The 13,534-nt window shown below is 40.1% G+C and overlaps 1 protein-coding gene across 9 annotated transcripts in view; it reads left to right on the top strand.

The window, feature by feature from the left end:
- Positions 1–10,620, top strand: part of phka1a (phosphorylase kinase, alpha 1a (muscle)) — a 30,116-nt gene extending 19,496 nt beyond the window's left edge. For 2 of the 9 annotated variants that reach the window (XM_033609267.2, XM_033609263.2), the window contains exons 22-36: positions 825–978; positions 1,373–1,531; positions 1,615–1,744; positions 3,565–3,666; positions 3,765–3,880; positions 4,056–4,091; positions 4,367–4,402; positions 5,732–5,767; positions 5,935–5,970; positions 6,406–6,435; positions 7,738–7,782; positions 7,984–8,145; positions 8,260–8,313; positions 8,788–8,988; positions 9,085–10,620. In XM_033609267.2, the coding sequence (XP_033465158.2) occupies positions 825–978; positions 1,373–1,531; positions 1,615–1,744; positions 3,565–3,666; positions 3,765–3,880; positions 4,056–4,091; positions 4,367–4,402; positions 5,732–5,767; positions 5,935–5,970; positions 6,406–6,435; positions 7,738–7,782; positions 7,984–8,145; positions 8,260–8,313; positions 8,788–8,988; positions 9,085–9,258 (1,471 nt within the window). In that variant the 3' untranslated portion in view covers positions 9,259–10,620. The other 7 variants (XM_033609265.2, XM_033609264.2, XM_033609266.2 and 4 more) reach the window with 7 other exon arrangements.
- Positions 10,621–13,534: the final 2,914 nt, after the last annotated feature.

Raw genomic sequence — 13,534 nt, 5'->3', positions numbered from 1 at the left:
CAGGGCTTTTTGGCAGAAAGCCCTTTCTGAAAGACAGTTTTCATTTGAACCCAAACCATCATCTGTTTCCTACATTTTCAGGTCTATCTGAAGGCAAACTTCTCCCAACAACCAAACAAAACATCATTTGAAATAAGTATCAAATTCAGCTCAGTAACAGCTGACAGGGTTCACAGACATGTCAATTGTTTTTTGCTTGTCACACATTATTAGCTTAAGTATGTTTACAATGCATAAATTAGCCTAGCGGCTAGCAGACTTTTTCCCTATACTCATAGCTTAACAAAGTTGTTATTTTTCTTACTCCCCGTTGGTTTAAGTCACTGTATCTCCTGACAGAACGGCTCTTTTGAATTTCAGCCTGCATGCACTGTTAATCGGCCCAGTATTGTTGAACAGAGCAGCTAATGTTGCTGTAGCTGAGTGAGAAGCCTGACTAAATAGGTATCGTGACGTCATGTTTTATCTTGTAACATTGTTTACACACACCATGTGCTCTGTCTGTTGACCTGTACTCCATGGAGTCCATCCATGGATTTCCATGCTGGTGATTTAGACACCCCTAGTTGGCACCAATAATTTAAAATGGCATTTAAAGGAGTTGTAATAGGATATGAAAACAATAAATGGTATGAGCAGCCGTACTGCCAGCAAACATGCCAGCATGAAAATGTGTCACATGTTTTTTATGTACCGTATGATCATCTTGAGGATTCATACTCGAGGTCGTCTAAAGGTTCTGTAAATTGACCAGAAGGGGCAGCTGTAAGTTTGGCCAAAAAAAGTTAAAAAAGCTGCTGTTGTTGCTTTTGTTTCCATCCCAGGGGCATGGAGTGGGACACTCTGCTGCAGGGTAAGGGCACCACGGTGAGATCTCTGCTGTCTGACCTTTATGAGAAGGCAGGTGAACTCAAACACTGGAGCCTCATCAGGATGATCTCTGGCATACTGAAGAAGAAGGTGGAGGAGCTCGACTCGGTATGACTCACACACACACACGTAAACATAGACAGAGTTATAAATAAAACAGGGTGACATTCACTGAATAGGCTTTCACTCTGTCACGGAGGCCATGTTTTTGTGCATGTGAAGGCCTCTGCACATCAAGTCTGTCATTTTTGTTTGCTTTTTCTTTTTTTGTTTGTTATTTTTGTTGCGAAAATTTGGAATACAAGGCAAAATAAGAGGTTAAAAATTAGGAGCTTTAACTGAAAAAGATTGCGTCAGAGTTATGAGTGTAAAGCTTTAACCTCCTTTCATTCTTTAGAAGTCCGAAAGGGAAGTTTGCAGGGCAATCAACTCTGTAAATAAAGTTTATATTAATTTACATTCCCCCAGCGCTGTTTTCTGATTGGCTGTGATCTGTTCTCAGGCCTGCTCTGATTTGCTGGCGCACCAGAAGCACCTGACAGTGGGCCTCCCCCCTGAGCCCAGAGAGAAAACCATCACTGCTCCCATCCCTCCTGACCAGCTGGCCGCTCTCATCGACGAGGCCAGCGACAACAACATCAGCGTGGCCATACTCACTCAGGTGAGTCACGTCCTCTGCCGTCATTTAGGAGTTTATCCTCCCGTCTTCCTCTTTAACCTTCTCCTCTCTCCTCTGTCCTCCAGGAGATCATGGTGTATCTGGCTATGAGCATCAGGACTCAGCCCAACCTGTTCAGTGAGATGTTCAGGCTCCGTATCGGCCTCATCATCCAGGTCATGGCCACCGAACTGGCCCATTCGCTCAACTGCTCAGGTAAGGAAGGAAAGAGAGAGAGAAGATGATGTTTTAACTATGGATTAATTTCTCTATTAATCAGTTAATGATTTGCCTGTCAGTCCAGAGCCCAAAGATCTCTGTTTTGAAATGCGTTAACTTTTCATTTGTGCTTTTGTGGTCAAATTAAAGACAGACTGAGTGTGTGAAAATCTATTGACAACTTTATCAATAGGCTTTAATATGAATTTTCAATGTGTTTTATCTCCTAAACTGGTAATGTTTAAGGGATAGTTCACCCCAAAAACATTGCTAAAAAAGCAAACTGTCTCATATACTGTAGGTTCATCTAAGCCATCTGTGAAACCATTAACGGGGTTCCCATAGGTCCTTGGAATCCTTGGACATTTGTGAATGTTAGGGGGGAATTTTAAGGACATAATTAGACATGGTTGATTAAAAATTCTTTAATTTATATATTTTGCACAAGAACAGAAATTGAGGTCCTTTGATATTATTTTTACCTAAGGCTCTTGTTGTCTTTGGTCTTCTAAAAAGCCTGCTAGTTCTCATTATAAAAAAAATCTCAGTGTTGTAGCAGTACGTAACTTTGATCCTTGTCCCAAACTACGCCTTTTTGGCTCCTTGAATTTGAGGAATTTGGGCTTGTAAAGTCCCTAAAAGGTCCTTGGATTTAGTGTTTGAGAGATGTGGGTATGACCCACACAATGACCAACAAGTGTATCTATACAGCTCATGCAGAGCAGGTGTCATGTTTTGCAGAATTATCTTTAGAATTTTATTGATTTTTGACACACTGGGTGTGGTTACATGATGGCTTCTCATTCATGAAATAAATCTGAATGAAATCATTCGGAATTAAAGTCTTTCCAGGTAGTTTACATGGGAAGTATTCATTCCGAATGAGGGTTTACACGGGAGATCAGTTTAGTCGCCTTTATTCGGGTCTGCACAAGGTTTGGGGCAGGGAAGGTTTCTGATTGGATAGGGGGCGGGACGGATGTTACGTGTTTCCATTTACCGGAAGAAAACACTGTAGTCCTCGCTCCGGATAACAAGATGCTTGATGCCGCCGTTCTTAGTGCCTTTTTCGGACTTGTTTTGCTTATATTCCTGAAGCAGCAGTACGACAACAACCTTGTTCTGCTAATGCTTCATCTGTTGAGGAGGAGAAGAGCAGTAGAAGGTTGAAGAAGGGAGATAGAAGACCGTGCTTTGGCATATGGAAACCGGTGAATGCAATGAGTCCGACTGCTCTATCTCAGCCTGTTGCTATGCGCACTATATACGTCATCGTGCCAGAAGGGCAAGGAAACGAGCATGCACAGAAAGACCGGAATGAACTTAAAGAGGAATGAGCGTTTACATGCACACAAAATTCTTTCATTCGGAATGACAAACGGAATAAAGCACCCCCTTTAATCGGATTTAATTTTCAATTGGAATGACTGTTTACATGACCACTTTTAATCGGAATGGCCTTTCAATCCGAATGAAAGTGGAATTAAACTGTGCATGTAAACGTACTGAATGTTACACGGAAACAACAACATTAAGAGAGGAAGGGAAAAAAAAGGGATCACCTCTTCAAGAGGGTCTTGGTCTGGTTGTTTTGGTGTGCATCCAAGTGTGATTGCCGTGTTCACACCTGCCCAAACAAACCACACCTAGTAGGGAAACAAACTTGGGTTCAATTGAACTGAACCAAACAGGGCAAGTGTGAAAGCACCCTTAGATTTTCAATCAGAGTAATGAGCGACTATGGTAAGACAAAGTGGTTTCTTGCTTTTGAAGTGGCACCATCCTGTACTTGTGTGTGTGTGTGTGTGTGTGTGTAGGAGAGGAGGCCACAGAGAGCCTGATGAGTCTCGGCCCATCAGAGCTGAAGAATCTCCTCCACCACATCCTCAGCGGGAAAGAGTTTGGAGTGCAGCGCAGCGGTCAGTCCTGTATGGTACACACAGCCAACTGGATTCTGTTCTATCACTCAGTTTTTGTATGTTTCATATCATCATAATTCATTTTTCCGGCTCCACAGTTAGAGAGCTGGATGCCGGCATCAGTCCTGCCATCTCCATCCATCACCTGGGCAACGTGGGCGCCACCAAGAGTGAGAGAGCCGGCATCAGCAAACTGAAGAGCGACATGAAGATGGTAGGGTTACCTGTGGTTGTGAGATTACACACACTTCTTATTTCTCTTATTACCAAAGAGACAAACTGTCTGAGTATTGGTACTTATCTCCAGTGTGTCATTCAAAGTCGATATCAAAATGATAACGATGATGGAGACGTGTCTTTTTGGCAAACTGACTCTTGTCTTTTCACAGCTGGAGCACAGGTTGTCTTTGACGGATCCCAGTAAGGTGATGATGGTGACATTAGGTGGTAATTCACCTGGCTGAGGCTGATGGGGAAAAGGGCATTGTGGAGAAATGAAAGGGGCGAGCTGCATCGCAGGAGAATTGTGGAAATAATTAAGAATAACTGAAGCTGGTTGTTGATAAAAACGGAGATTTGTGCTTCTGAAAAATCATCAGTAGGGTGAAATGAATCATTGAGTCTGAGATTCAGTTTTAAATAAATCACTGGAGCAGCTTGTTGACTGTGATTTATTTACAACTTGATTTCTGTGTTGCAGGCGGAGCGCAGGTTGTCCTTGATGGATCCATTTAAGGTGATGATCACATGAAGGAATATTAACTATCGCAGTGTTATATCTGTTTCTTCTTTCTCTTTTTTAACTGCAGACATCAATAGTTAAGAAATAATGTTAAGTGAAGTAGAAAATCAATAACATGCTGTAGGTGTTAATTCACCTTCCATGTAAACATCACCAATCAGAATATCACAGAGGACTTTTTTCATAGTTGTCCTTGAGTCTGTCAGTTACAAATGAAATGTGTCCCAGAGCTTTCAGCTGCTTCTCACTGCCTTCATCATCAGATAGAGAATGCTTAGCTGTAGGTGTTCAAACTTTTAGGACTTCTCGTCCACATCGAACAGCAGCTGGCAGAACAGTCTCAAGGAAGTGAGACTTCTGCTGCTTCTTCATCTTCTTCGTCTTCTGCTGCTTCTTCTTCGTCATCTGCTGCTTCTTCATCTTCTTCGTCTTCTGCTGCTTCTTCTTTGTTGTCTGCTGCTTCTGCTTCTTCTTCTTCGTCATCTGCTGCTTCTTCTTCGTTGTCTGCTGCTTCTGCTTCTTCTTCTTCGTCTTCTGCTGCTTCTTCTTTGTTGTCTGCTGCTTCTGCTTCTTCTTCGTCTTCTGCTGCTTCTTCGTCGTCTGCTGCTGCTTCTTCGTTGTCTGCTGCTTCTGCTTCTTCTTCGTCTTCTGCTGCTGCTGCTTCGTCGTCTGCTGCTTCTGCTTCTTCTTCGTCGTCTGCTGCTTCTTCTTCGTTGTCTGCTGCTTCTGCTTCTTCTTCTTCGTCTTCTGCTGCTTCTTCTTCATTGTCTGCTGCTTCTGCTTCTTCTTCGTCTTCTGCTGCTGCTGCTGCTTCGTCGTCTGCTGCTGCTGCTTCTTCTTCTACTTCATCTTCTGCTGCTGCTTCTTCTGCTGCTGCTTCTACGTCTTCTGCTTCTTCTGCTGCTGCTTCTTCTGCTTCTTTTGCTTTGTCTTATGCTGCTTCTTCTTCTGTTTCTTACCACCTTCTGAAATGGGGTGTGGATCAGAACAAACCCTTGACCTACATTATATCATTCTGCTTATCCCTGTCTTTTCCAAAGTCTTATTCAGGTTTCTGAAAACAGGATGTGGTGTTTACATGCTCAAACACATAAACAGTATACACGATCAGTAACCGCTTATTCATGTCCATGTAAACACACTCATAGATGAGGAGTCCTCTGAAGCTTGAACACATACAGAACAAACTCCATCTGCTGATTAAGACCAGCTAAGCAAACAAGAGGACCTTGAGTTGAGATTGTTTCGCTGTTATCAAGGTCAGGAATGACTTGTCAAGTTCGACGTCATAATGTTGCCTGTTCTGTCTTTGTTTTGATCCAGGACCCCAGGTTGTCTTTGACAGATCCGGGTGCAGAGGTGATGATGATGATGATGATGTTAATTCACCTGTGAAGCTGTGATGCTCTGCAGTGTTGAGAAGGATGTTATTCATGTGCTTTTGGCTTCTGCTGTGGAAAAGGAAATATGGCTTTGCTCCTGGTTGTCAACAAATAGTGCAATTCATTGTGTTTCCTCTGTTGCAGATGGACCGCAGGGTGTCTTTGACTGACTCAGTTAAGGTGATGATGATAATGACATTCATTAGTCTGTAAGAAGCCAGGGAGGATTAGATGCTGAGATGTGATTGTGGTAAATCGGCTGCCGGGGAAGTGAATCAAACAAAATACTCAACATATAATCGAAGTTTAATTTTATTCTGACGCAGATGCAGAAGGATCACAGGTTGTCTTTGCCAGACCTCAGAGTGATGATGGTGATGATGATGGTGTTGGTGGAGGCGTCAGTGATTAGACGTTATTTAGCTGATTGAAAAGGTCTTGATGAATTTGATATTATCCCTGAAATATAGACAGATAAAAGTGTTTTTTATGCCTTGGAATTTACAAATATAAAAGTAATGTTATGTTTCAGGAACGATAGATGGTTTGGGTGTAAAAGGGATCACAGGAAGTTGAAGTGTTTAATGCAGAGTGGATTTGTTGTCTCCGTTTCAGCTCGACCAGTCACTGAGCTTCCCTCGAAAGGTGACAGTCACATTTAAACGTGGTTTTCTGGGTGTTAATTCAACTGAAATACTAAAAGTCATCATACGAGCCTTTAACACTGCTTCAGTCTAGCAGGGCTGCATTTTTAATATCAGTGGTTATTAATTATTTATTGTTAGTAAAGCTGCAACTAATGACTGTTTTCAGTGTTAATTTGCTGATAATTTTCTTGATTAATTGTTAAAAATAATTCCAGAAACGTAGTCACAAATGGTATTTTATACAACCAACAGTCTAAAATCCAAATATATCAAATGTATTTTAATTTGAATCAAAGACAAGAAGCATGTTTTTATTTATTTTGTTTAAACATTTGTTGCTGATTTTCTGTTTCAGCTGTAATTTTTTTATTTTAGATGAATAATGTATTGTGAGTTAAACATTTCCGATGGAACTGATCTATATTTGAAGATGTCACTGTGGTTGATGATTCCAGAAGTGTCCCCGAAATTTATTAAAAACCATAATTTCCAGAAGGACACATGGTACTAAAGTATTCAGGCTCTTGTACTTTAAAGGTCCAGTGTGTAGGATCCAGGTGGATATACTGGCAGAAATATAATATAAGAAGTGTGTTTTCTTTAGTGTATAATCACCTGAAAATAAGAATTGTGAATATTTTTGTTACCTTAGAATGAGCCCTTTATATCATAGGGAGCGGGTCCATCATGTCGCACCGCCATGTTTCTACAGCAGCCCAGAACAGACAAAGCAAACACAAAAAGAGCAGCCAAGGAGGAGACCTCTGTGGACAATTAGGCTACCACTAAAAACCTCTTGAGCAATGAACACTGACGCAATCCTTGCTTGGAGTCCATGCCTGACACACAGGAGAAGTTTCAGCTGGTTGCAATCTGCAATCCTCCCCGCCGAGTGCCACTAAATCCTACACACTGTTCCTTTAAATAAAATGGACGCTAGCCCTTTAACTCGCTGTTAAATCGCTGCTACATGGTGATGAAGTTTGGCTTACGTTTCACTCGTGTGCTGAGTTTGGAGCCATTTTGTGCCGAACATGCTGATGATTTAATCAGTTTATTTTCTTGTTGTTTTCTAACTTCATTTCTATCATTCTCCATGCTGGTTCACGCATGCTGTAACGCTTAATTTAGGGATGTAAGAAGCCAGGATCCACTGGTGTCGGGATGGTTTTGTTTTCATCACTGTTCCAAGCCATCGACCTCACTCACCACACTGTTATTTTCTCATTTTTTGTGGTTTTCATTTTGTGCATCTTTTTCTGTTTCTCTCCCTCCTTTCTGTTCTCTTCTTGCCTCTCAGGGCATGAGAGCTCAGTCTGTGGACTTAGAAACCTTTGAATCTGGGGTAAAGATTGTCTATTAATCAGATATTTTGAGTTGTATACGCTTATTCTAACACAGTTCAATACAAGCAACTAACATCAACACTCAGGTCACATTTGTAGTCTGCTTGCTTTATGCCTTTATAAGAGAAAGAGGGTTCCGTTTTTCCACGACAAACATTGCTTTAAATCCCTTTTTTGTGTATATCATTGTGGCTGTTTAGAGGTACAGGCTGCCGTCCATAGAATCTCTGGATATTCCAGACTTTGTGCCAGTTGCCAAGGATACCAGACATGGCCAGTGGCTGCGCAGGAGGCGTCTGGACGGAGCGTTGAACAGAGTCCCTGTAGGCTTCTACCAGAAAGTCTGGAAGATCCTGCAGAAGGTCAGTTTCACCAGTTCAGACATTGATTTTCAAACTCTAAAGTAAATCTAAAATGTCCTTTAGCATTTATGACACAATTGTTGTACATTAAGTAATGACCACATTGTCTTCTAGTGCCATGGTTTGTCCATAGAAGGTTTCGTCCTTCCTTCTTCAACCACCAGAGAGGTAAGACGTCCACTTGTCTGTTGTTCATAAAAACAAAACAAAACAAATTTCTAATTTCATTCAGTATGTTGCAATGTATTCTTTAACGATCATAAACTGTAACTGCTGCAACAGCCGCAGCAAATGTAGTTACGTTGACACCAAAAATGTTTAGCGCTGGTCAGGGGATGATTGGCAATAAAAAATATTTCAAAGGAGGTACATTGTTGAAAGGAGTTTGAGAAACACAAGAACTCAAAATTAAGGTTTGCCAGAGTGATAACACACTTGCCATTTAGATTTTGTCATTTCAATTAGTTTTAACGGACACTTGCCAGCCAGTCAGAAATTGACTGAAATGTGTGCTGATTTTTAATGGAGATGTACAAATTTCATGTTTAACACATACATTAAAATCAGTGTTAAGCCACCATAGGATGTGTTCTGTCGAATGAAAGGTGTCTTGTCTCGTCTTTATTCTCTGAATTCCTCCAGATGACACCAGGAGAGATCAAATTCTCCGTCCACGTGGAGACGGTTTTGAACCGCGTCCCTCTGCCTGAGTACCGCCAGCTGTTGGTGGAGGCCATCCTGGTGCTCACCATGCTGGCCGACGTGGAGATCCCGACCATCGGCTCCATCATCCACGTGGAGAAGATCGTCCACCTGGCCAACGACATGTTCTACAAGGATCAGGTGAGCAGGATGTCAAAAGACACAAATCCAGGATATTTGTTGTTGTGATCAAGTAGGGCAGGATTTTATTTATTTATTTATTTCCCTCTCCTCCAGAGGGACCTGGGAGCGGAGGAGCACATCCTGGAGAGGGACCCGTCCACCGGAGTGTGCAGGCTGCTGTATGACAGCGCACCCAGTGGCCGCTTCGGGAGCATGACCTACCTCACCAAGGCTGTAGCGGTGTACGTGCAGGACTTCCTGCCCAGCGGGTCGTGTGCCGTGCAGTGAGAGGGCGACCCATGAAACCCGAGTAGGGCTGAAACCACTCAGTAGAAAATGAAGTTAAAGCTAAAACTTAAAGCTAACATTTTTCACATTAAAATAATAATTCAACAGTACATGAACAGGATCTGTCGTATGTTGTCGCTAGGCGTGTTAGTGCAGAGTGTGACAGGTGAGAGATACGTGTTAAAGTGTGTTTTATTTATAGACTTTATGAGAAAATGAGAGCAAACTTTAGCAACACATGAACTGTGACATATGTTGTTAGATAAGGTAGCGCTGAGGAGGCGTGGACACAGGGTCAGTCCCCAGTGTTGTGCCATCCTTACCGTCATGGTAACCCCTCTTTGCCTGTGCAAAGGTCACAGAGGAATAAGCTACTGTATCAGGCTTTGGATACACCACAATATTTGCTCATTTTATTATTGTTTTTGGTCTTTTTGTGGGATTTTTTCAACAAAAATAAAAATATAGAATATCACCAGACTTATGCTTAAAATAGCAAAGATTAACTTTAATCTGTTGTAACTATTTTATGGGGAAACAATTGAATTTAATCAGTAGAAACGAGTGTGATTTGACATAACGCATGTGAGTTTTCACTGAACCGACTGACCTAATTTATTACCACATGTGCTTTGCATTGCAGCTCACCTACATAAACCCACCTTACCTCTAACTCTACATGCTGCGTGATGTATAAAATAACGACAAATATAAGATAATCTATCTATTTATTTTATAGCTCTTAAATGATAGTTAAAGACAGCTAAAAGTAGATGTGAGATGTGTCTTAATGATGACGCAAGTCTGTTTGAGAGGTTTCTTGAATGCCTTAACGTTGTTGCACTTGTAAAAGTATGTGTGAAACTACTGGAGTGCTGTTTCATTTTTAACGATGCAAAAGTAGAAGACTGGGAGATTATGTAGGGATGAAAACCACCTTATTTTTTAACAGATTCTGTCCTCTTGAGAAAGAAAATGCCTTAAAATGACTGCTTTCAATGGCTGAACTGCAATTTTACAGTAAAACTTGTAGCCGTCGGTTTTACATTTTTATGGACACATTTCACCTTTGACCATTTGCTGCACAAACGGTTTCAGAGTGTAGTTCATTGAGAGAAAGCAATGCCTCTTGGCTAAAGTACAATAAAGCGACTGCTCGATCAATTATTCTGTGATGTCAGAAGATGTGAGCGCCACACTCCATGTGAACCACAAACAATCATGGCAGAATGAGTCTCTACATAATATTAAAGTCTGAAAACAAAGGAAACATTGAATTGTATGTTACCAGATATCAGTGTCCACTGAACTGTTGGATGTTTTTGTTTTGAAGCTAATTCTGTAATAAAACCGATAAAAATACTCTGTTTCTGAGCATCTGTTTACTGACAGTCACAAATTAAGGTCCTTTGTGTTCCAGAGTTTTCAGCTATTTTGATATATAGCGGTTGGTGTTGGCACAATTGTCAGGATTCCTAGGCATTGAATGAATGTTTGGAAGCACCACAAAAAGCGAGTAAGTGGACCTTGAGTGAGGACTGTTTCATCCAAGGTCAACAATGAACGTTTTAGGCTTAATTATCCGATGTTTCTTGGGTTTGCTCATTTGACTTAAGATAAATGAAAAACCTATAGACTCAGTAATGTCACAATACTGGAATTTCTATTGAAAAATGTCGATATTCAATACCATTTTATATACCATGGGAAAATTGACAGGACATAAATTTTGAATTTTCTATTAAAAGATATGTATAACCTCTTCAGAGCTTAAAAAAGCAGTGACAAGCTTTTGTTCACAGTTAATCTTTGAATAAGGTCAAACTATTAATTGTCACAATGAAAACTGTTTTATTTGCAAATGAGTTCAAGCATCCAGCAGGTGGTGCTACATGGGCACTAATTATGGTGACCCTATATTATCTGTAACTGCACAGTCAGTGATGGTGCTTTGTTGTTTTCTGTGTCTCTCTAAAACCACTGCATTGCCAGTGTGTATCAAATATCTGGTATAAATATTCCTCTAAACAAAACTCTAATTGGTCTCATGTAATACCTAGTCTAATCTATAGTCTTTCAAGCCGTAAAGAGGCAGCTTGTAGCCACTACAGCCCCAGCCTGTGTAGAGAGGCTTGCAGGAGAACTTGCGGGCGACAGAGATATCTTTAAAAGAAAACATAAAACACATCTTTATAATCTGGTTTCTATCTAGTGTGTTTCACCTGTCCTTCACTTCAACTGTAATCTCATAAATCTGACTTTTATTGTTAGCCTTATTCCTCTTTAAGTTTTATTTAGTCATGTTTTAACTCGTATGTTCAGCACTTGAAGTTGCATTTTATGTACGACTTGTGTTATATCAATGAAGTTTGACTTGATGTGACTTATTTGCTGTTCTAACACTTTTTTTTGGCTATTGCAAAGACTGTAATCTTAAATCTTTTCATGTCAGTATGAAGCTACAGTGTGGACACTTTGGTTAAAGCTGCTGAGCAAGCATGATGTGTTGGAGGGGAAATCCCCCGAAAGGTTTTTAAATCTCAAACAAGTGTTTTGCCAGTATTTGATAGCAGACAGTAGGCGTCAAGAAATGAAGTGGGAGAGAAAAGGGACACCATGCAACACAGGCAAGTATTCAGTATTTATACAAAAGTACTAAACTACAAGCATACAGAAGGTGGAGAAATGAAATACCACAAAACATGCAAAAGTATCAAAGCAACGGCTAACAAAACAGTATTTTTTATATTCCATACCAACTTTCTTCAGGTCATTGAAACAACAGCAAAGAAAAAGTATTTCCCTGTTTTTATTGGGTAATTTGTTTGTTAAAAACCAGTTTAGTGCCAGTTAAACACAATGATATATTCTAAATAACCAGCTAAAGAGCAGTAGGACAACTGGACACTTTTTGCAGCCAAGAGCAGCTAAATCTGAACATTAAGGCCTTTTTACTTATTGTCTAATTAAAACATTGTCATTTCTCCCTCTGAATATCAAGGAGAAGACTGGCTTTCAACATAGGGCATGTTCTGTTTATTTTATCACCCGTTTAAGATAAAAAAAAACAACAACCCTGGACTGTAAAAACTGACGTCTCAATTTCGTGGAAGTAATACTAAGGTAAAGACTTCAGCACCCTTAGCATGGAAGTCAGCTACAGCCCGATTTTCTGAATAATAAACATGTTAGCTGTTTTAATCTTTGCAATAAATATCTTCTTCATACATCATATGACAACAAATATTACTACTAATAATAAATTCTAAATAAAGCCCATAAAATACTTTAATGTAATATATGATTAAAATAGAGCTACAAGTCTACAGCTGTGCTCATAGGTAAATGCTAATGTTAGCATGCTAATGTGCTAACAATGGTGATGCTAAAAAATTCTTAGCGTGCTAGCTAACGCACCAAGCTAGCTAGCTAGACCAAAAAAAAAAGAACAGACTGTTAAAATTGAAGCCTCATTTTAACTGAAATAATACTAAGGAAAATACTTCAACGCCCTTAGCATGGAGGTAAGTTACAGCCTTATTTTTTAAATAACCATGCTAGCATGGTTTCATCTTTGCGAAAAATGTCTTCTTCACACATCATATGACAACAGAAATTACCATTTCTAATAAATTATGAATAAGCCCAAAAAATGTTATTATATGAGTAAAATAGAGTTACAAGTCTACAGCTGTGTTCTGAGCTAATTGCTAACGTCACCATGCTAATACACTAACAGTGGCAATGCTAAAAATTTCTTAGTGTGCTGGCTACCACACTAAGCTAGCTAGCAAAAAACAACCCAAGACTGCTAAAATTTAAGCCTCATTTTAACTGAATTAATACTAAGAAAAATACTTAAACACCCTTAGCATGGAGGTAAGTTACAGCCTTATTTTTTAAAGCTACAAGTCTACATCTGTGCTTGGAGCTAAATGCTAACGTCACCATGCTAATGTGATAACAATGGCAATGCTAACAAGTTCTTAGCGTGCTAGCTAACGTACTAAGCTAGCTAGCTAAAACAAAACAAAACAAGGACTGTTAAAATTTTTCACCTCAATTTCATGGAAATAATACTGAAGAAAAGACTTTAGCACCCTTAGCATTGAGGTAAGCTACAACTCTGTGTGCTGATGTAATATATGATTAAAACAGACCTACAGGTCTACAGCTGTGCTCTGAACTAAATGCTAACGTCAACATGCTAATGTGCTAATAATGGTGATGCTAACTGCTGCTGATAAATGCTGCTTAGCTTGATGGCTAACACACT

The sequence above is a fragment of the Epinephelus lanceolatus genome, chromosome 22, assembly GCF_041903045.1.
Source record: "Epinephelus lanceolatus isolate andai-2023 chromosome 22, ASM4190304v1, whole genome shotgun sequence".
NCBI classification, from domain to species: domain Eukaryota; kingdom Metazoa; phylum Chordata; class Actinopteri; order Perciformes; family Serranidae; genus Epinephelus; species Epinephelus lanceolatus.
The sequence above is the reverse complement of the archived record's forward strand: the minus strand, read 5'-3'. Positions and strand labels throughout refer to the sequence as shown.